The sequence below is a fragment of the Macaca mulatta genome, chromosome 15, assembly GCF_049350105.2.
Source record: "Macaca mulatta isolate MMU2019108-1 chromosome 15, T2T-MMU8v2.0, whole genome shotgun sequence".
In the NCBI taxonomy this organism is placed as follows: domain Eukaryota; kingdom Metazoa; phylum Chordata; class Mammalia; order Primates; family Cercopithecidae; genus Macaca; species Macaca mulatta.
In genome coordinates, this window is record NC_133420.1 from 41,565,699 (window position 1) to 41,589,583 (window position 23,885).

Genomic DNA, 23,885 nt, shown 5'->3' on the forward strand with positions numbered 1-23,885 from the left:
TGTCATCTCCTCACTTTGGGCATCCAAGACAGGTGGATCACCTGAGGTCAGGAGTCTGAGACCAGCCTGGCCAACATGATGAAACCCCAACTCTACTCAAAATACAAAGAATTAGCCGGGCATGGTGGCGGCTGCCTGTAATCCCAACTACTCAGGAGGCTGAGGCAGGAGAATCACTTGAACCCGGGAGGCAGAGGTTGCAATGAGCCGAGATCTCGCCACTGCACTCCAGCCTGGGCAACAAGAGCGAAACTCTGTCTCAAAGAAAACAAAACAAAACACAATGCCAAAAAAATAGGGTATGATAATTATTTTTTAAGGATTCTAATGAGAAATAAAGATCATGTATATAAAATGCTTGGCACACTATGGGTATCCATTAGTGGTTCAAATTGTTATGATTCTTTGTTTTGACTCAAGGATTTTGGAGATTTCCTAATAAAGGGAACTGTTGCATTTCAAGATATTTATTATTATTATTACTACCAGGAAAAATTCCTTCCTCCATCACATAGCTTCATTCCAACCGTAATCCCCAGGTAGGGAGCTGGGATGGGGAGGGCAAGATGGGAGTCAGCGACAGAGTAACCCAGGGATGAGTTTATGGTTAGGAACAGAGTGAGAGTTAGGCAGTCAGTGGATAGGCATTTATTGAGAGGATACTAGGCCAGGCTCTCTTCTGGACTCTGTAGAAGGGGAGGAATATAGAACATGACCTTGACCTCAAAAAGCTGACATCCATTCCAGTGGCGAAGCTTTTCTTTCAGGCTTGAATCCAGGAACGAGCAGGGATGGAAGGAAGTGAGGGATGGAGTGAGAAGATGGTTTTATAAATTACTTGATAATCAGAAGAAGTTTTTTGTTTTGTTTTGTTTTGTTTTTACATTTGGACATCATGCCACCAAGTGAAAGAGCTGCCTCTCAGCAGCCTGCACCATTCTGCATCCCTCTGTTGGAGAGAGGCCTTGGCTGCCAGTGCCCCCACCAAGTCTGCTTTGAACATGAATGAGCAGTAATGGAAGGAGCAGAGACTGCCTTGTCCCTGGTGTCTGAATCTTCTTGTGCAGATGTTTTCTCTGCCCTTAGTCAAAAACACAGTCCTCCCCTTCCTCCCTCCACACAATCTCCTTTTCTCCCCAGCCTCTGCAAAGGAAGGACGGGAGAGGCAGAGCAGGTAAACAAAGACGACGTATTTATAACAAACAACCTCGCTCCAGTGGACATATCTTTGGGGATCATGAATATTTTACTTTAAAATGAAAGCCTCTGAAAAACTATTTTATTCCTGAAAAGGCTAAGGAGGATAAGGAGGAAAAAAAAAAAAAGGTGACAGTAATGGACAACTTTAATACTGCAGTAATGTCCAGGAAGAAATCATTTGTTACAATGAGATTCTCATTTTAATCTTGGTATCAAATATCTCTTTAAGTGCCTACTCACCAGGGGACAAGAGAAAAGGATAGAAAATGTGCCTGCCATTTGCAGAGGCACAGGAAAGCATGGATACATAAAAACAGTAATAATAACTGCTGATGTGACTAGCATCTTTTTAATGTATTTTTGTTCAGCTTATAAAAAAGAGTTTGCAAAGCTTATGGTAGAAAATTTAGAAAATAGAGGTGAATATAAATCAGAAAACAAGAATTTTTCATATACCACTGCCCAAAGTTAATCATTTGCTAACACTTCCTTGTGTCTTTTCTTTTTTTATTTCTTGTTTATACCTGTGTTTCCTGAAATATATTCTATAAAACATGAATTCCAAGAGACCTTTCATACGAAAGGGCTTTTATGGTCAAAGAAGTTTGCACACTACCTTCATGCATATTAATCTAATCAAGATGCTGAGAAATTATACAGTTAAACTTTGTTTTGCCTGTGTTTCTCAGTCTTACTTGAAATAGAGTTTATTTCTGTATACCTCTATTTTACATAATACTTATGAACATCCATGTTGCCATGTTAAGAAATGATAGTCTACATAGGGGTCAGCAAACATAAAGGGAAAGTTAATAAATGTGTTAGCCTTTGCAGGTGGTTTGTATTGCAACTGCTCAACTCTGCTGTCATAGTGTGAAAGCAGCTATAGACAATACATAACAAATGGGCTGTAGTTTACTTACACATGGTCTACATGCACAACATTTCTAGGTTACCAAAAGGCTCCCACTTCTAGTACCTTACTTGAGCCTCACAACATGCTTATGAAATAAGAGCATTAGAGATAGCTACAGTGTCGATGTGGAAACTGAAGCACTGAGATATCTAGTGCCTGGTGGCAAGTTGTAAATGGGGTGAGGTAAGACATAGATCTGATCTGAGGTTGCTCTTACTTGTAGGGTAAAGGGGACTTGCAAGCTATAGAGCAGAGAGAAAAATGAGGGGTGGAGCTGAGATTAGAGACCAGGAAGAGGCCTGGAGGGTGGGGTTCATAAAATTGTCAATCCCAATGAAAGCTTGCACTTCCAAGAGGTGTCTGTTACCCAGAACCAAGAGCTGCAGGGTGAGCCTTGTGGTGTGAAGCGTCTTAATTCTGGGCTCACGTGACCATCTTATTTCCTCTCCCAGGAGATATCAGGTATGACGAGGCCATGGGTTACCCCATGGTGCAGCAGTGGCGGGTCCGGAGCAACCTCTACCGTGTGAAACTCAGCACCATCACCCTCTCAGCAGGTGAGGACAGCGGACTTGGAATAATTTAGCACTTGTTCCCAAGGACCTAGCATGTTCCAGGGTATGTGAGAGCACTAGGGATGCTGAGGAAATGGGATGCATCCTGTCTTCCATCAAGGAGTCCCAGGGAGGGTGGGTGGACCGGAGGCTGACAGACAGTAGAGTCAATGCAATAGTGGGGAAGCGGTGGCACAGAAGACGGAGCTAATCATTCTGGGGGAGCTAGAGAGGCTCCCTTGAGGAAAAAGTATCTGAGTAGGGTGTGGAAGTATGAATAGGAGAGTGGGGATAAACAGTCATCTAAGTCCTATTTATGTTTCTGAAGTATTTCAAGCTTGTGAATTATAAATTCTCCTCAGATACCAATTTCTCCTTCTCTCCTGGCTAATTTATTTTCCTGCCCATCTCCGATACAAAAATCATATATAACTCCCACACCCCCATCCCTTTACATGTACCACCCACATTGTATCCACATGAACTTTAAGCTCCAACAGATGGCAGCAATTTATAGTGCCCAAAATGGTGCATGTTCTCTCATGCCACTGTGACTTTGCCCATACTGTTCCCTCTGTCTGGACCTCTTTGTCTTGGGAACATATGCCATATTACTCTGTGATGCCTCTCCCATTCTCCATTCCCCTCAAAACAACTCACAGAATTCTCGGTGCTTGAATATCTATATCAAGACATTAACAAGTGCTTGATTTATATTAGAATCTTGTCTATGACCTGAGAACTGTGGGCGGGGCTTGGGTCTTATTTATTCCAGTATCTCCAAAACTAACAAAGATCAGCAGATTGTTGGTGCTCATGTATGATGGAGGAATTTTTTTAAATAAATGAAAACTGAAAAATAAGGAATGAATGAAAGAACCTGGAATGAGGCCTGGCCTAGGATTTTCTACCCTGACTCTTACTAATAACACTGTCACGGATTTATTGTCTGAGTGTCCTCTAATTATCTATGAGTTCTTTTCTTCTCTTTTCTTGTTCAATATCACTTTGTTCATCAGCAAACTGGAGCTCTTATAGCCTGGGAATTGGAGGATTTCACCCTCTGGAAAGTAGAAATAGTAATTATTGCTGACATCTGTTAAGCATTTTATAATGTTTCATTTCTTATGACAGAACAGTACTGCAAGGAAGGCATTATTTATCCCATTTTTCTTCACATAAGTATACTGAGGGTTAGGGAGGTTAAATAACTTGCCCAAGGTCACACAGCTAGTAAGTGGCAGAGCAGGGAATGAATGAATCAAGGATTTGATTGCAGTTTTGTCTGCCTGGATAAGAGCCTCAGGGCATCTCTGTGTATTATTTTTTATTACTGAACAGGAACCATCATATTATTAACACTACTGTATTAATTATCCAGTTGCATTACTTAACAGGTTGATGGAGAGGGGTTGTTCTCATCAGACACCCATTCTTTGAGCCCTAATTCTGTTTTCTGCCCCCCACGTCCCATACTGCACTTGTGAATAAGACTGTGATGTTCCTATTAGAAGTGCAAAGGTGCATCTGCTTTAATTAATCAATATGATGCTCCTGGAAAACCCTTTTGTCAATCAAATGTTGGCAAATTAGAGCTCACTTTTAATGTTGGAGAGAAGCTTGTTCTTTTACATTTTACTTTGATGTGGCACAGTATTGGTTGTTCTTGTAATAATTGTGGTTGGTGTGTTTGCTGTGTCCCAGGCACTGGGCCGTGCACCCAGTTGGGGTGGGTGTGCGGGGAGGATGCATGTGCAGATACAGAGACAAATAAGGTAGAGCTTCTGACTTTAAGGTGGTGCATGTTGAAAGTGCAGAGAGGAGGCACTCCTGTCCCTGATGATGGGAAAGGCTTCTTGGAGGAGAGGTGACTTCCAGGGACCTTGAAGCACAGCTGTGACTTAAGGAAGACATAGGGAGGCCATTTCAGGCATATGTGTGTGTGTGTGTGTGTGTGTGTTGAGGGTAGTGAGAATGCAAGGAAAGATAGAATGATAGAAATTCCAGGTCACATTCAGGATAAATAATAAAACTAATTTGGCTGGAGCTAAAACTTAGTGTGGGTGGCTCATGAGAGATGAACTTGGAACCTTGAATATCTAGAGAAGGTCACTAGGCTTTGTCCAGTAGCAGGGAGGAGCTCAGGAAGGCCCCTGGAAGAATAGCTTGGTCATGTGCTTGCTTGAGGAAGGAGAGAAAGAGGGGTAAGGCACCAAATCCAGGCTGGGAAGAACCTTTGCCACGGTATAATTTGCTAGCTGCCAGCCTCCCGCATCTGACCACCTCCACCTGCTCCTCTCTTGTCCAGGCTTCACTAACGTTCTCAAGATCCTGACCAAGGAGAGCAGTCGGGAGGAGCTGCTGTCCTTCATCCAGCACTATGGCTCCCACTACATCGCAGAGGCCCTTTATGGCTCAGAGCTCACCTGCATCATCCACTTTCCCAGCAAGAAGGTCCAGCAGCAGCTGTGGCTCCAGTATCAGAAAGGTAAGCCCGGAGTGCCTACTGGAGGAGGTGGCCAGGCAGGGTATAGAGGGAAGGTGTCTGGGGAAACAACTGAGCTGCCTTGGATCTAAATCTTGGCTCTACCACATCTAAGCTGTGTGACCTTGGGCAAGTCCCTGCCTCTCTCTGAGCTTCAGTTTCACCATGGGCAGAGTGAGGGATCATACAATGATTTTTGCAGGATTCTCTCAAGTTAGGCATTTTCTGAGGCCTCAAGTTAGTGTTCTAGACTCCAGAGCCCTTGCCTTCTCCTGCAAGTACTTTGCTTCCCACATCCTCTCTTTGAAACAACTGCCAGGGATCAGGTTCGGGTCAGCAATTGGTGTCTTCTTGATGCTTTCTTCTCTCCAGGCTTCTTGGGAGAACCCAAAAAGAGCTTGGGTTCTTCTCTCCCAAGAAGAGCTCCCTTCCTCTGGAAAAAACAATCGCCTCGTGACCAAGCGGACGGTTTCCATTATGTCCTGTGGAGAGGCTTTTATCCTCAGGAAGGTTCAGCAGATTTCATTTCCCTTTGATTCTCAGCTATTATCAGAATTGGAATTCCTCAGACCAGGTGCAGGAGACCAGTCTCTGCCCACTCACCTTGGGAAGGTTTTTCCTTTTCCACCTCAGTTTTCCCTTCCTGTGAAATGGGTATGTAAGTAGCTATTCTTGTCTGCTTCTCACATTAAAGATAAGCAGTTTATATAATAGCATTTTGAGAAAGCTAAAAATATCGCACATGTATATACATGTGTTTTAATAGGTCAGTGTATTCACACTCCCACTTTACACATGAGATAATGAGTCTCAGATATGCCACATCAAGTGCCCGTAGACACACAGCTAATAAGTAGCAGGGTCAGGATTGGAACCCAAGGCTGGCTGACCACAAAAGCCCATGTTCTTTCCCTCTTTCAACTATACTGAAGTGCTTCTTGATATAGTTAATACTATTATTATCAACTATTTGTAAAAGAAAGTCTCTCAATTGATGCAAAGGGCGAAGAGCAATGTTAAAAACATGCTTGCATCTTTTCATACAGCTCAGCCACCCTATCTCCAAGAACGAAAGCAATCACAACAAAAAACCACTAAGTGTGGGAGCCAGGAGAGATCTGAAAGATCTCATTGAGCATAGCACTCCAGTTTTGCAGTTGAGGAAACTAAGTCTGTAGGGGAGAAGGGAGCTTTCACACAGCTCTGCTTGGCAGGGCCAGGACCAGGTGGGATTGCTCTACACACCCTGTCTAGTGCTTTTTATGTAGTTGCACATTCCCGAATGGATAAAACCCTAGTCCTGCCTTCCCAATCTCTAGATCCCTTCCTTTTGTCCCTGGAGGCTTTGCATCCCCAGTCGTGTTCTTACCCCTTTCTGCTTCCTGTGTGCAACTGAGTGGGGCAAGGGATGGTTTATGGGCACAGTGGATATAATTGAGTTGTCTGGGAATAGCTCCGTTTTATGACTGTTAACAATGACAGTCTTTAAGGAAGTGCATTAAATCAATAGAAGTCTCATCGTGCTACCCTGCAAATAATGTGACACATCATTAAGCAGGGCAATAAGCTTCAGGACTTTGAAGTAATACAATTAGGTTATGTTTATAAAAACCTTCGCTCACTGTGGCCACATAAGTAATTTGCTTCATATCACGTTTGGGGCCTGGGACCCTACTCTGATTCTAAATCCCACCCCTTTTCCATGCTTAGCTGTCTTCAGACTTTAGAATTTCTCATTCCAGAAAATCCCATTCCTTGTCTGGTGGATCATGGAATTTGTTACAAATAAGATGGGAGAGGAGGAAGAAAGAGTGCTGAAACAACAGCTAGGAGGACCCCCTCAAGACCTGGCTTTGCCACAAACTTGCAGGGTAAACTTGGTGTTTTCCTTCCTGGGCTTCTAGTCTACAAAGGCACTTTTCTTGCTTCCATCATCCATACTTGCTCCCAAGAAGAGAATAGGGGATACATTGAGGTCAACTTAACCATTCTGTGTGTTTCTTCCCCTCCATCTTCACCTGCTGTGACCACCTAGATGGTAGATCAGATACTCTGGTTTTATTTTTTATATTTGGGAGTGATGCTAGGGAATGGGGAGATGAGAAGCTGGGGATTTGCCTCTGTAGAGTTGAAAGAAGTCTTTGGACTTCAAGATAGCTAGTATCCCTTTTCTCCCCAGCCATGAGTTGTGTGTCACTGACATCTGCTAAACATTGGACAGGCCAGGATGAATCTGGGCTTCGGAGCTGATACCTCGGGGGACAGAGCTTGTGAGAGGAGGAGGGACAGTGTGGTGCTGAAGTGGGGTGGAGGATATTTCATGTCTCTACTCCTCTTTATACACACCTGGCAGGTAACCTCAGGTAAAGGAATTACTAAGTCTCAGTTTCCTCGTGTGTTAAATGAGGGATAGTAATTCTCCTGCCTGGCTTTTGGGAGAATAAAATGAGATGATGCAGGTAAAATGTCTGGTACATAGTAGGTACATAGAAAACAGTAGCTTGAAATAAAGTAAAAATTGTGGGCATCAGCTGAGGATTCTAGTCCCCGCTCCATACCTTGCTCATGTGTGAGCTCAACCCTCAGTTTTCTCTGTGAGCTACAGATGTCACTAGAAAAATCCCTGTAAGTGTCCTTTTAACTTTCTTAGTGGAAGGAGGAGTGGAGGGGCCAAACTTGGTAGAGTAGGTTGGAGAAAATAGACCAAATAGGGCATGGATAACAACTATGAGCATTTATACAGCCCTCTACAGTTTGCCGATGGCCTTCCTATGATCTTCTCATCTACCTACAAAGCAAAGGAGGCAAGGGTGCTCACTTCTCCCTTTACAGAAGGGAAACCTTAACTTACAGAGGCAAAGGGCCACCGTTCTTACTGAAGGAGATGGTGTTTGAATCCAAACTTGAGCCCATTGCTTCCTTCGCCCTAGTTCTGTTGTCCCTGGACATTAGAAACAAATGCCCTAGCCTTCCCAGGTTTCATAATGATGGGACCCTGGCCACTTTTTTGATCTGGGGAAGCCACTGGAAATTACTGGAAAGCCAAGGGAGATGGGGGTGAATGTGCCTTATTAAAATATTTCCCGTGAGAGGTTTACTCTCATTCCCCTAAGTGTTTCTAAAGGTACATTCTGTGGGCAAATAAAATCATAGTTATCATTCATTAATTCTTTGAACATTTCCCAACTGTTTTTTCTCTGTATTTTCTTGTGTCAGATGTTGTGGCACCAAATAAAGAAGATATGGGCTCTGTTCCTACGTTGTTCATTACCCGCATGCCTTAGTCTACCAATATTTCATCATTTTTGTTACAGACTTTAAAAAAAAATCCACTAGTAGACAGCAGGGAAGAGGGAGGGGGCTGACATTTCCAGGCTGGGTGGGATACCCAGTCACTATCATATTATGGTCTCTAGCTTTCATGTGCCAATTCTGATCAACTAGGGAATGGCTTGTCTAGAACACTGTGTGCAAGTTATTGGGATAATTGAGAAAGGGAATTACGATCAGTTGGTAATATCTATTCTAGACTCAGAAAGGAAGTGTGGTGGTCTGGATCCTCTGTATTTTCTTCCCTGTAATAGGGCAAAAATAAAAGCTAGAATAACAGGCCTAGTTTTTGATGTTGATCCCAGAGGGGGCACGGGGCATGCCAATAACCACTGGTAAGAACTCCAGGTAGGAAGGCAGAATTTTATATCACCAGGTGGGAATTCTGAGCTTTCCAGTAGTCTGTAGGTGACTAGAGCATCAAACAGGTCAATAAGGTAGAATCTAATCCAATGCAGGAAGAGCTGGGCCTTAGGACACAACTAGAGTAGCCAAAGTCATCTCTGGAAGCTCCAGGTTCCAGGCATGATTAGTATGGAAGCTGTTTAGCCTGTTAGGGTTTCTTTAGCCATTACCTCTGCTTCCATGCCATTCCCCCAATCAGTGTGTGAACTTCTGAGTCTCTTGCTCTAGCATAATGTGCTCTTGATATCCCTGTATTTTGAAAAAAACTACCTTCTTCTCACTGGGGCTCCATTTTACCTTTTGACTTGATATTCACACATTCTCCCTAGCTGTGATCATGAAACATGAGTTTTATATCATGATGAGGGTTCACTGTATAAAGTCACCCTTCCTGTGGCTACCTTGGATAAAGACATTCTCATTTGGAGATAAAGCACAGGTTTTACAATCAGATGGACCCCAATTCAAATCCCAGCTCTATCTCTTACCAGATGTGTGATCTTGAGCAAAGTGGTTCATTCTTCAAGATCGGTTTTCCCATATGCAAAATGCAAAGTCATTGTGTAGATTGAGTAAGAAAATAGAGGAATGGATGGACCCATCCAGCTCTGAGTTGAGGACCTAATTATCTTGATCCAACCCGTGCCCTCCACCCAAGGCTGCCACATCCACTTCGATTACTGTGTTCCCAGGTGTGTATGTTTGTGTGTATGTATGTGCGTGCAGGCACACCTGTGTGTGAGCAGGGGTGGGGGTTGCTAATTTGCTGTCATCCCTTGTCGTCATTGTGACCCAGGATCAAGGGCAGAGGTAGATTGTCCTAGGATTGGGAGGGGCCTCAGTGAGTTTAGCTACAGGCTTGGAGCCAGTGAAAGCAAGGAGTTGCGGAAGTGGACTGGAGAGATATCAAAAGGAATCTGCAACTTTTATCATCCCCTGTAATTCTCTACTTAGGGAGGATAGTGATAGATGCAGGAATTAGCAATATTATGAGTTTTCTAAATTTTTAATTGCTTCTTTTTTATAGAGAAACTGACTATGGAAGGTGACATACGTGTTTGTGAAATAATTGCTCATTCTGTGTGTGCGTGTGAGAGAGAGAGAGACAGAGAGCTAGAGCAAGAGAGAGAGGAAAAGAAAGGCAGAGAGAGAAAAGGAGGAAGGGGAAAAGGAGACAGAAAAACAAAGAGAGATATACAAAGGCACACCAAAATCCACAAAGAGAAATGGAGAGATAAAGAGAGGCTAGAAGTGAAAGAATGCTATGCAATTAAAAGTGTACTGCCTAGGTGACCCCTGTGGAAGGACATTCTCTGTGTGAAGCTTGCACTGCTCCTGAGTTTAGATTGGGAGAGTCCATGGTATAGAAACATCCCCACAGATAAATACATGTCGCCACTTCTAAAAGGCATCTTATCTCTATTATAATTTTCCTAGACTGTCCAAGGGATTGCATTTCTGCATTTCCATTTGAATTACAATGCGCTTTTGAATGTCAGCTGAAACATTCCTAGACTACTTTTTAAAGGAGTTTTTGGCTGTTTAAAAGGCATCTCAGGGGTTGTGGGTGGAGGAGGAGAAGGGAATGATTATTCAACTGTCACCTTTTCTTTTGAGGACAGGTGTGGCCAAGGAACTGATGAGAGCTGGATAATTCTCCAGAGCCTTCAGTTTCCTGAGGGAACTTGCTTCTAAGATGGCAACAAGATATGAACGTAGTTGTTCTTAGGGTCTGAGACCTGCAGGGTCTTGGTTTACTTCTTCAGTGATTCAATATCCTGCAGACAGTTTTCAGGTTCCATCTTCCTGACCTTTCAGTAGCCTTTGACAAAGTTGTCTGCTTCCTGTGTGAAGCACTTTCCTGTGTTCGTTTCGGTGATACCACATCTTCATGGTTTTCTACCTCCCCTCCGAACTGTCGCATCTCTCTCTTCTGCAGGTTCATCCTCTTCTGCATCATTAGTAAGTGAGGTTTCACAGGAGCCTGTCTTATGGGCCACTCTTTCTAGACTGTTTCTATGGTCATGATCTCTGTTGTGATGCCCACACTGATGAGTCCTACTTTATACCTCCAACCTCAAGCTTTCCTCTGATATTTGCTATCATTCTAGTTCTCTTGCCTGCCCAAACTCCACTCCACACAACCTAATACTTTTCTATTGTTCTAGTGAGAAGCACCACCATCTGTTTAGAAGCAGAACCAGAAACCTAGGAATCCTTCTCAACACCCTCTCTCAAGATCTGAGAGCACTGACTTCGAACTACTTGACCCCAGGGCAGTCACCTCTGAATCTTAACTCCTTAATTTTATCCTAGGTGAAAAATCCCAGCCTGGCTGCATTTGTCTATGGTGGTAGGAGTTGGCTAACTATCCCTTTCCTCTCCCTTTGTACCTTAGTTTCTGAGAAGGTCTTCTGCTGAATTTTCCCCTCCATTTCCAAACCATTCCAAGTTCTGTCAGTTTTAATTCTCAAATAACTCTTAAATTTGCCTACTTTTTCTATCTCACTGTTGCCACCCTATTCCAAGTCACCATCATAGCTTGTCTGGACTCCAGCTTTGTTCTCCTGCCTGGTCTGCCTGCATCTACCCTGCCACTGTGAATCCTAACCACACGGCAGCACTGAGGATGTGTATTAGCCAGGATAACAGAACCGACAGGATGGATATGTAGCAAGAGACTTAGAGGTAGATATATAGATACAGATACAGGCATAGATACGTAAATATAGGTGATATAGATACAGATTTATTATAATAAATTGGCTAGCATAATTATTGAGGCTGAGAACGTCCAACATCTTGCAGTCAGCAAGCTGGAGACCTAGGAGAGCAGATGGTGTAATTCTAGTCTGAATCCAAGGCCCTGAGAACCAGGAGACCCAATGCTATAAGTTCTAGTCTGAAGGCTGGCAGGCTTGAGATCCAAGAAAAGAAGATGTTTCCATTGGAGTCCAGAGGCAGTAAAAGACCAATGTCCTAGCTCAAGACATTCAGGCAGGAGGGTCAACCTTTTGGTTCTATTGGGGCCTTCAACTGACTGGTTTAAGTCCACTCACATTGAGGAGGACAATCTGCTTAGTCAGTCTACCAATTCAAATATTAATCTCTCCAAATTCATCCTCACATACATACCCAGAATACTATTTGACCGAATAGTTTGATAACCCAGCCAAGTTAACGCATGAAATTAACCATCACAGGATGTTTCTAAAATAGAGATCCGAACATGTTATTCCTTGGATTAAAACTTCTAGGTGCCTTGTCACTGCCATGGGGATAATTTGCAAATTCCTTCCCATGGCCGCAGGGCTCTAACAGATCTGATCTGTCCTCAGCCAACCTCTTCAGCCCCGTGTGTCTCCGTGCTTTCTACCATTTTGTCATACTGACTTTCCTTCAAGTCCTAGAACAAGCTGCGATCCTTTTGTCACTTGGCCTTCTGCTGATTTTTTTTTCCCCATTTTTGCTGAATCACTTCCTATCACCCAACTCAAATGTCACTTTCTCAGGAAACATTTCAAGAAGCCTCAGGCTATGTCAGGATCCTTTGCTACATTTTTATTTTCTTAGAATGATGTTCTTTTGCTACACATAACCTGTTTGTAAGTTCACATTTATTAGTTTACATCTTTCTCTCTTGCTGCACTGTAAGCTCTGTGAAGGCAGGGACCCTGCCTGCTTGGCTAATGCCTAGTCAGTGCCTGGCATATTGATAGCATTCAGTAATGTTTATTGAAATAAATGAGTGAGTGAGTGAGCCTTGGAGGGTCATAAATGCCTTAGTGGTATAGGCAAAGTGTTGTTCATCTGCATTTGTGGTTTATTTGGGATGAAAGTCTCCATAGCTTTCTTGCAGTCTCAAAGGGTTCTCTGACTCCAGAAAGGATGAAGACTACTGGTGTATTAAAAGCACTTTGTTGAAAATTTGAGAGCACTGATTTTGAACTCAGATAAACGTGGCTTTTCTGATTCCTAGCGGCTTGACCCCAGGGCAGTCACCTCTAAATCTTAACTCCTTAATTTTATCCTAGGTGAAAAATCCCAGCCTGGATGCATTTGTCTATGGTAGGGTTCCAGCATGGTGGTAGGAGTTGGCTAACTATTCCTTTCCTCTCCCTTTGTGCCTTAGCTTCTGTGCAGTTATTTGCAGGATCAATCTAGCTCTAGGGAAGTATTTACTTGGACAAGGCGGAGAGACTGGAGGAGATTAAATATGAGCTGGACACTCACTAGTCTACGGCAGGCCAGAAGACGGAGCCAACTTATTTCTCCTCAGAACCATGCAAAAAGACGATACAGGATGTGGTTCATTAAACACAAATAGGCCCATGAGACTGCCATTTCCACAAGATGAAATTACCAAAAAAAGCATTTGTTCCCCAGTTTAGATTGAGTCCATCTGGAACGGAACACCCTAGTCTTTTTCCTATTGGTGCATACCAAGAATAATAATCCTCTGCATGTGCTCAGTGCAGTGCATCACACAAAGCACTTTCACATACATTATTTCATCCAGTTTACTCCTCACAAAAAGTCTGTAAGTCAGGTGTTGTTATCTGCATTTCATGCTTGAGGAAACTGAGGCTCAGAAGGGGAAAGTAACTTGTCAGGATTCACACCAGGGAATTTGGCAAAGAAGGGATTTGAACCCAGGCTGCTTTAATCATGGAGTTGGTGTTGGTTCAACCATACCACAGTAGCCTCAGAGAACTCTTTAGATGTTGGTATCAAACCCAAAGGTAAACATTTGCTCTCCTGTTGTTTCTCTTATCCATAGTTAAAAGAAATGAGGAAAGCTAAGACTTGGAATTTAGACCTTCAGCTTGAGCAGGGGTGAAAATATTCTCTTTGCCACCAATATCCCCCTGCATAACTTGCTTCCAAATCTTAGCTTCGGGGCTGCATTATAAAGTCAAACCCTACAAAGTCAGAGTGGGAAGAGGCATTAGCAATCACATAGTCAGGCCTGCGTTTTTCTTCATGTGTCCATGGCAATCAACTTCCTGGAATACTGCATTGAGATTCTGGGCCAGGACTCTGCTCAGTGGAAAAGAATGCAGTGATTACTTAGCAATATCTGTCATGGATGTGACAGTAAGAAATAGTGATTTGTGTAAGGTGTTTTCTATTCTTATCTTGGTTAGCCATTCCCATTCTACAGATGGGAAAGATGAGGTCAGCTTTATGCAATCAATTAGAAACTGCAGTGGTGAAGAGAGAAATTTAATAACCAGGTAGAAGCATCGTTTGGCCTTCCCTCTCCTGAAAACTTAGAACAAATTCAAAGATTACCTGTTGCCAAAGCCTCCCACATACTCATAGATGGCAGAGTCAGTGGTTGGCAGACTGCTTATTATATTATTTGGGGTATATGTGTGTGCATCATTACCTAAAGCACTGGAGACCATCCCCACTGTCCATCTTCCTAGGGGAAGTGACAAGAGATTGATGCTGTTGTAAACTAGGTTACTCTGATTCAGACAGGGGCCAAACCATACTCATTCCCGGTCACAGTCCCAGTCCCAGACAGAGATGCAGGGCCTAAGGGAGCAGGATTGTTAGATAGGACCGTTTTCTCTCAGCAGTCTGGCACTAAGAATGTGGAATTTCCCTGGAGATGAATGTGGAGCTTTTGCTATCTCTCTGCCTTCAGCCCCTTAATGAGAACAAAATGGTCTGGAGGGAATACAGATACACACATTGAAGTTTTTGCCTTCCCTCGGTCATTATTAGCAGGTCTAACCTACCAACCTGAGAGCAGCCTTGCTCACAGACAACCCTTTGAGACACCACACCCCAGGGGGCCCTGTTCTTCCCCCTCTGCCTCTCATTTCTTTCCTTTATCCTTTCTCACCACTCTATCATTCCACAATAGTTCCCTGAGCCCCTAATATGAGGTGCTAAGGAGGCTAAGGCAAGTGAGACACAGTCCCTGCTCTCAAAGATCCCACAGTCAAATGGGAAAGACATAGGTGAACAGATTATTTTATAAATGCTTTATAATTTGATAAATGCTGTGATAGAGGAAAGCATTAGGTGTGCATGTATATGGAGGGTGGGGAGTGGAGGGACCAAGGCTGAGAGATGGGCCCCTAACCTACTGAGGGTGGGCTGGGAAGTCTTCCTGGAGGAAAAGATGTCTAAACAGGAACCTGAGGGTGAATAGGCATTTGCCAACTGGGAAGGTGGGGAGGAAGGAGACTCCACGCAAGGAGACAACAATGCAAAGCTAGATTTGTGGTTAGGCCTGGCACCTTTAGGAATGGCGAGGCCTCTTGAACCAGGAAGGAGCAATAGTGCCTGCATCCCCTCAGTGCTCCTAGGGAATGCTATTGGCTTCTTTGTTAGACCTTTGAATGTCACTGGGCCTGAGTCTCCCAGTAGTTAGAGACACTCCCATTGCTTCTATCCACAGCTGAGAACTGTCACAAATAGGAAAGATTGAATCTCCAAATGCCTTAAATTAAGTGAAAACAACTGGCCACTTTGGGAGATACCAAGGGAATAACTGGAAAACGTTTAGACCTCACATGATTCTTATGCAGATGATGTGAGATCATGTGATTATGTGGCTCATAGCAGGAACTCAACACAAGTCAGTCATTGATGCCTTCTCCTCCCCACAGGTGTAAGTTTCAACAAATGGCAACATACATATGAAGCTATGTATCATCTGTTCCATTCTCTAGATGTGTGACTTAGGTCAGGTCTTTTTGGTTCCTGGAACTCAATTCTCTTATCTTTAACATGGGTATAATAATGCTTATCTTGCAGTATTGTTATGAGATTTAAATGAATTGATGTTTGTAAAGTGATTATTGCTACACCTGGCATATAACAAATGCTCAGGAAATGCTATTTTGATCATCATTCATTATTATCATGAGACATAATTAAGCCAATAATGATTATTATTACTATTAGTTTTCTCAAGCAAAAGGCATAATGATATAGCCTTTTCTAGTCCTGACTACAGCAGCCTAAGATATATGTCTTCTTCCTGCCAGACTTCCTATGTCATGGCTGTTTCTCTCTGGCTAATCTGCCAGCTTTTGAATTCGAGCTCTTCCTAAACCTGGAGGTGGGAATAGAAGGTGAGATTGTCAGATAGCACAGCCTGGAGCTCAGCAGTAGGGCACATGGCAGCATGTTTGCACAGCTGAATACCAAGCTTATATTGTTCTAGAAGAATGTATAGGTGTGTGTATATGTGTGTTGGAAGAGAAGGTGACAGAGGAAAGGCCAACAATTATTTACATGTGTTGAGTTCCTATTATGAGCCACTTAATCACATGATCTCATATTGTCTTCATAACAACCCTGTGAGGTCCAGATTATTATCTCTATCTTCCTAATGTGAAAACTTATCTGCTCAAGGTTTCATGGCTAACAAAAGGTAGAGCCAAGATTCCATCCTGGGGCTGTCTGACTTCCAAGTCTTTATGTCATGTACTGAGAATTCACTACATGCCAGGAGGTATGCTGGGCATTTCACATGTACAATTTCATTTAATCCCTACAACTTCCTACAATTGGTATCTTTATGCCAGTAAACTGAGATTTGGGAGTGAGGGGTGAGATATACCACCCAAAGGCACAGAGTTGGCAAATGGTACTCTCTCATGCCTTCTCTTTCTTCTATCTTTTCTTGCTCCAATTCTCTTACCATTTACATTTTATTATTACTTAGCCAAAATGGGCACTCCCAAAGTTCTCCTTGAGTGGCATTTCTCTTCTCCCTGCAACAATTAGAAGTACTTAGTCAGGAAGAGTGAAACAAGAGGGAGACTGATCAGTAGGATGTAAGCCTGCATGATGCTCACCAGCAGGCTCCAGACCCTTGTTTCCTAGCAACCCCTTGGCTCTGAGACGGGCCTTAGAGATCAACTCGACCATTGATACATTGGATAGGAGCTGGCCTTAGTTGTCTTCACCTGACGTACCAGCCCTAGGCCCCAGGCTTTCCTCTTTAGGGTCCTTTGTCTTTAGGGTCTTTCTTGCTGTTCCCTCCCATTCCACAGATGCCCAGAAAGAAGGCTCTTTTGGAGATCTTGACTCAATATGTCTCCAGGGTATGGGGCACCAGAATCATTGAAGTTTACAACTAGAAAGATCCTTAATTTAACAAATATAGATGGAGGAAATGGAGCACCATGGAGAAGAAAAATAATTGCCCAAAGAGAACGATTAGTTAATAACAAGATTAGGACTCAAACAGGATTAGTATTCTCTCTTTCTTCCCCCATCCAAGGAAGTGTGTTGAGTGGCAATTCAAAAGGCCATGTGTCCAAAGGTCACATGGCTGCTAATAGGCAGAGACAGGATTCCATTTCAGGACTGTCTGACTCCCAAGTCCACATGACACGTACTGAGAATTCATTACATGCCAGGAGGTATGCTGAGCATTTATTATCTCCATTTCCTAATGTGGAAACTCACCTGCTCAAGGTCACATTTTTACATTTGTAGCAGCTTTATTGAGATATATTTCATATACCACACAATGAAAGGTATATTTTTGAGCCTTCTCTTCCAATGGTGACATTGCACCAAAACAAAGTTCGGGTTGAGTCTAGAAAGGAACACAACTTTCATTTATTTTACAGTTGAGAAGATTCTCTAAGGAAAAGCAAATCAGAGGGAACCACTCCTCCCACCTTTCAACCATACCCCATTTGCTATTGCAGCTGGACTTAATGATTCAGGGATGCAGGTGGTGCGAGGAGCAGGCGGTGGCATTACCAGCTGATGCTAATTGTGACCCAGAGTGGTCACATATGTCAACATATGAGCTAAGCTGACCCCTGGTTTTATTCAGCAACAATTATAGTGCCTACTATGTTTCAGGTACTGTGCTAGATGCTGTGGATGCAGCAGTAAATTAAACATTGCTTTGCCTTCAGAGAGCTCATTTTAGTCTTGGAAAAAGATATTTAATGAGAAAAATCACCATGAAATATGTAAATGCTAGAGGGATAAATATAAAGACTGGCATGAACACCTGACTCAAAACAGTTAAGGTGGATCTGAAAGGGCATTGCAGAACACTTGAAGGAGGTAAGATTTAGGCCAACACATGTGGGTATGGAGAGGGTAAATGTTCCAAGATGCAAGAAAAGCATGTACAGAAATGTCCCTAAGATAAGAACAAAGAAATTGTGAATGGAGCAGAGCTCTAGAGGGGATGGAAGTGGTGGTAAGATAAACCTAGAAAGACAGATGAACAGGAATCAAATCCCACTGGACGGTATAGACCATGTTAAGAAAGTTGTAGCTTCACTAGGAGCAATTAAAGGTCATTTAAAGGTTTTGTATATTATGATTAGCATTTGCATTTTAGAATTTGACTCTGGCTAATGTGGGATAGGGCTCGACTTGGGATGGGAGGAAGTATATGTGGGATGCTAGATTACAGTTAGGAAGATCAGTTAGGGAGTTGTAGTAGGGTTTCAAGGAGAAAAATAATAGCTTAAAATTTAGCAGCCATGAGGATTCAGAAAAAAAGTTAATGTATGTGAAAAATATTAAGTTGTTAGAATGATGAGAACTTCATGATGGGACAGTAGAAGGTGAGAGGTGAGGAAAATGATTAGACATGGTGCCAAGCTTTCAGACTTAAGGGCCTGAGTGAATGCTGGAGTTCCTTAGGTGAAATAAAAAAGGAGCAGCAGCTATGGTAAAGCCAAGTTCAGTTTTGAATATATTGAGTCTAAGATTCCTAAGGTATATACAACTGGCAATATAAAATGGGCAGCTGGGTATACATCAATCTGGTGATCAAAAAGAAGGTAAGACATGAAAAATACAGTTTGGTATGTAGCTGCATACGTCATTGAAGTCATAGGAAAAAATGGTATCTTCCAGAATAAAAATAAATGTTCCCTTTTGCAATTTGTTTTCTTAAGCTACTTTCCTGCTGCCATACCTTGTATTATTTCTGACATTTTATTTAGAGACACTTTATTTCATTCAGAGAGGCTGACTATGCTGCTCATTTTTAGGCAGCTTTTACTTGTGTAAAATGTTATGGGGCATTGAACAATAGTTATAGTACATATTGAATAGGCTGGAGTTAATATGCCCATTTCATTGAGGAGAATAAATAGGCATAGTCACCAGAGCAGAAAGGAGGAATACACACTTTCAGGGTTTTTGCTTGAGAATTTGCACCTTACATTTAGCTAATTAGCCTTCTATGCAGGGTCTACGGTATATTTGCCTATTTGTATGTGCCCTTTCTTTCAGTGTATCAATTAATGGAAGTTTCATTCTTCTATACCCAGTCCCTGAGTCTTGGATCAGGTGAGGTAATATGCATGTCTAATCCCTTTCCGTCCTTTGAGGCCATGATATTCTTCATTTAACTTCATTTCTTACACTTTTACAGAATCATTAAATGTATCAAACGAATTTCATATCTTGGGGCCTGAGAGATTTAGAGATTTATTACTAGTTTTAAGTTTAAATATTAAATGTCATTTCACAAAACACATGGCTTTATTCATGTGATTGCTCAGAAATTAAACTTACAAATTTTTTATTTTTTTATTATTTATTATTAATAAAAATTTATTATTTTTTGAGAGAAAGTTTCACTCTTGTTGCCTAGGCTGGAGTGCAATGGTGTGATCTCGGCTCACCGCAACCTCTGCCTCCTGGGTTCAAGTGATTCCCCCACCTCAGCCTGTAAGCTGGGATTACAGGCATGTGCCGCCATGCCTGCTAATTTTGTATTTTTAGTAGAGACAGGGTTTCTCCATGTTGGTCAGGCTGGTCTTGAACCTCCAACCTCAGGTGATCCGCCTGCCTTGGCCTCCTAAAGTGCTGTGATTACAGGTGTGAGCCACTGCACCTGGTCTGAAATTGTCATTTATCATAATATGAAGTTTCTTTCAATATTTAACTCTAAAGATTCGTTGTCACTCTGAAGTGGTGGGATGGATCCCCAGCCAACATTTGCTTTAGATGTTGAGGCTGATGATACCACACACACATTACACCAAGAGGATATGAAAAGATGTATCACTCACATAATGAAGCTTTCTAGGGAGAGCAGAGGGAGCTTCCAAGCAGGTCCAAACGTGGTTTGAGAAAGCAGGGAAAGGAGACTGGCTTGGAGTGGGAGGTGAGGGGTATAGGGTGAGGTTGGGGAGGTTCTCATATATTATCTGGGGCTTGCATGGATTGAGCTTCCCTCTGGCACCAAAGGTAGGCCTACCTAGGCTTCCTTATCAGCTTTCCCAGATGTAAGGCTGAAGGAGAAGAGGGAGTAAGTAGAAGAATTTGAAAGTTGTTAGCAGTCAAATACCAAAAATGGAGTCAGAATCTTTATTACAATTCATCCCCGATATTTGACTGATGATTGAAATGTGGCATGTTTCACTTAATTGAACTTGAACTTGTTTAGGTAAAATGAACCATTATGGCTTTCTGTGAGGCCTGCAGCCTGAGGCTCGTAAGGGATGTGAAAGTTCCATTAAATGCCTTGTACAAGAGCCCAATATTACATATTTTGAGAAGTGAAATGAATGCTTTAGTCACTATCAATAATTTCTAGACTACTGAAGGGGCTAAAGTGTTAATGAAGCCTTTTATTGTGAATTTATTATAAGCAGAAAATTATTATAAGAATAATTTTCTTATAAGCAGAAATTATTATAAGCAGAAAAGACCTTGATTTATACTGTGAGTATAAGTATGTGTATACACACACACACACACACATACATATATATGAAGCAAGAGAGTCCCAGAGTTATTTAACCCAAAGAGGCAACCTTGGATAGAGAACTGTTATTGCTGTTATTGGCTGGAGCAGATGAGCAAATCACTGGCAATGGCTCAAGAGTCTATAGAACTGTGCATATGTTGGTCAGGGTATTTAGTGCTAAAAGGACCACATAAAGTTTGGCCAGTTGCACTGACTTGGGTCCTGTCTCATTATTAGGGATGTCCCAGTTATGGGCTAAAAATCAGGAACTTTCCAGCAAGCTCCATCATATACGATGGTAGTGATAACATCTATAAAGTGAAGACATTCCCTTTACTCTTCACTCTGTTGATTGCAAGGGCTTCCGCAGATATCCAAAGGGTCTGGGAAGGGGGATGACTTTTACCAGCACCATGGCATCTAGCAAGGGGCTGAAGATGGTGGTGGGGGACCTTTTCCTATAGGCGAAATATGCCCGGTTTGGCTCTATGCTATAGCAAGGAAACCTCAGTGGCTATGCTGAATTTTTATGGTGCTGATTTCAAGACCTAAGGGATAATGGGCAGCTGGTATGGAGAGTCACAGGCTGAGGGCCTGTGACAACCAGACTGTTTCCAAGAGAGCCCAATATGCTTCCAGCAATTGCACTCTAATGGCATACAGCATAGGGCTGAAGGGACACTTTCTTGCACAAGATGCCTGTGGGCAACCTAGGGCCATCAAGTGTGGGCCAGAGACTTCAGGAAGCATGGGAGGAGGTTGCTAAAGCCTTTAAGTAAAGGACTCTCAGGGGTCACTAATTGTAGTGCCTGTATTATCATTCATAAGTGGGCTTAATAGCATAAATGGGTTTAAGTAAAATTTGTAAATGAGAAATATGCTGTCTCCAGAACTCAAAATAGACTAAAACATACTGGGCTTTAAAAAAAATTGCAAATGCTGTTTCTGGCAAGTGTCAGGGATAGAATGGCCATCAGCTAATAGCTTTCAGGAATTTAACCAAGGTGGAAGGACTTGGTACAATGTGTGGGGTAGTGGTCCATCCCTTTTTAGTGAGCTCTTTTATGACTGTATGTATATCCTCAGTGATTGTGCCAAATGAATCTTCTTGGAGGATGATGTGAACAGTATGATCAGTGTTTACTGTGCTTCTGAAGAAAGTTAGATGTGGTTAAGATTTTGTCTGCAGGCTGTGTGAAGGCCTGGCTGTTGTTATCCCATGGGTAGCTGAGTAAAAGGATACTGCATCCCTTTGATGGTGAAGGCAAATTGTGGCTAAGTGGCTGCTAAAATATTAGCCAAATCTGTGACTTAAAAGTATTTACTAGTTCTTGATTAAAGTTAGTAATTTTGATAATATTTGATATGGGAGCCTTATTGGATAGAACTTCAGCATTAAGATGGCAATAATCTACTGTGAGATGCCATTGATTCTTTCTAGGTTTCTGAACAGGCTACATTGGGCCGTTAATGGTGAGGCAGTGGGGATACTCACTCTTCTCTAAATAGGTCTGGTATATGGGTTTCAAACCTCGAAGACCTTGTTTTAATTTAAATTGGGCCATATTAGCTATTTTAACTAATGGAGGAGGAGAAGGTCCATGCCGTCCCATTTTGGCAAGCTGATTTGTAAGTGCCAAAGGCTTAATTCAATTTTATTACTCATTGGGTTAGAGCAACCCCGCCCACTATGCCATATGTTAGGTTAATGGGTGCTATGGCTATGGGGAATTTAGGCAGGGCAATAGTTCTGATTAAGATGAGGCATACCTATTTGTCTTCCTAACATGTCCTAAAATATCCTGTTAACTACCCTAAGATTATAGGGATACTTTGTTTAAATTTAGGGGAATTCCAGGTATAATTTGAAACCCAATATTAATGCCATAAGGGTTTAACAACTGGTACATTTCAGCAGATGTTAAAAGTTAATTTGGAACCTAAGTTGTAGAGGTACAAAAGCCAAATAGTAACCTTTTATCTTGTTTTGTTGTTGTTGCATAAATTCTTTAATTTTGGATTTCCTATTGGGTCAAACTGTGAACCTCTGTTTCAGTTTTTTGTTTCTTTTCCCCAGCATCCAGGTTTATTTTATTTTATTTTCCTTTTGGTGGCTACTGTATATCATTTGGTGGTGGTGGTGTGGGGAGGGGTTGGGGAGGAGGGAAGTTCCTCTGGATCCTGCTCATATGTGTAAGATTCTTCCTCCAGAGTTGCAAATATGTATAATCAGGATTAGGGTCTCTCTCATGCCAACAGGTGCTTTATATGGTTTGAGGACCCAGTGCTTAAGTTGGTTTTGAAATAGCTCCTTGGCTATACCATGGATGCTTTTCCTTATAACCCTTAGGATCAGGATTTTTTTTTTTGGTCAGGGGGCATAGTGGCATAGGGCATAGGCAGAAGTAGCAACAAAGGCATTTTGTAAAGTCCTAGTAAACCATCTGCTTTTGGGAGTGCACCATAGCATTCAACATGGTCTTCCTCCACGAGTGACTACCAACCAGCCTGCATATTGCAAACAGTATTGTTTTTTTTGAGCACTCCATACAATGAGGGCAACACCTGGTTGAGATAAACAACCAAAAGTCACAGGTAAGAGTCATTCCTCTGAGCCTCGTGACAGTCACAGCTTACACTGGGATTCAGAAACACAATTCAGAGACATAGGTAAGTCTGGACCAAGACACATGACCCAGGGCCACTTTATTCTTGTTCTTAAATGCCAATTATTAAAAATTCCAACTTAGCTGAGCACATCTATAACAGAAGCTTGTTAAGGCTCAGTTAACACAGTACAAAGCAGCACAGCACAAAGCATGAGCTTGCTAGCAGTGACCAAAAAAAAAAAAAAAAAATTCTAGCCAGCAAGAGTCAGTTAGCAAACTAAAGCAAGAGGAAAGCCTTGCAGTGGTAGTGGTCATCTCCTAGACCCTCTGCTTGTTGCATCAAGTGTTTAGTCATCCCCAGAGGAGAGGTTGAACCCCTTACCCAAAACTTGGTTTAGGTGTTAAGACTGATATTACATTAGGACCAAATAGATACGAAAAGGTTTATCACTCACACGAGGCTTTTATGGAGAGCAGCGTGAGTTCTCAAGCAGGTTCAGAAATGGCTTGAGCAGGGAAAGTAGAGGAGCCTGGCTTTTCCTAATGGCTTGGAGGTAGGGCTGCAGTGAGGATTCTTAGGTGGTTTGAACTTCCACTGGCCACAAAGGTGGAAGCATTTGAGCTTTCTTACTGGCATGTCCAGATATGGGGCAGAAGGGGGAATAGTAGGTTT

The 23,885-nt window shown here is 42.4% G+C and overlaps 1 protein-coding gene across 6 annotated transcripts in view; it reads left to right on the forward strand.

The window, feature by feature from the left end:
- The window catches only part of ASTN2 (astrotactin 2), a 985,877-nt gene that overhangs the window by 692,815 nt on the left and 269,177 nt on the right, over positions 1-23,885 (forward strand). For all 6 annotated transcript variants that reach the window (XM_015116965.3, XM_015116967.3, XM_015116966.3 and 3 more), the window contains 2 exons: positions 2,569-2,673; positions 4,979-5,158. In XM_015116965.3, the coding sequence (XP_014972451.3) occupies positions 2,569-2,673; positions 4,979-5,158 (285 nt within the window). The remainder of the gene's footprint in view (positions 1-2,568; positions 2,674-4,978; positions 5,159-23,885) is intronic.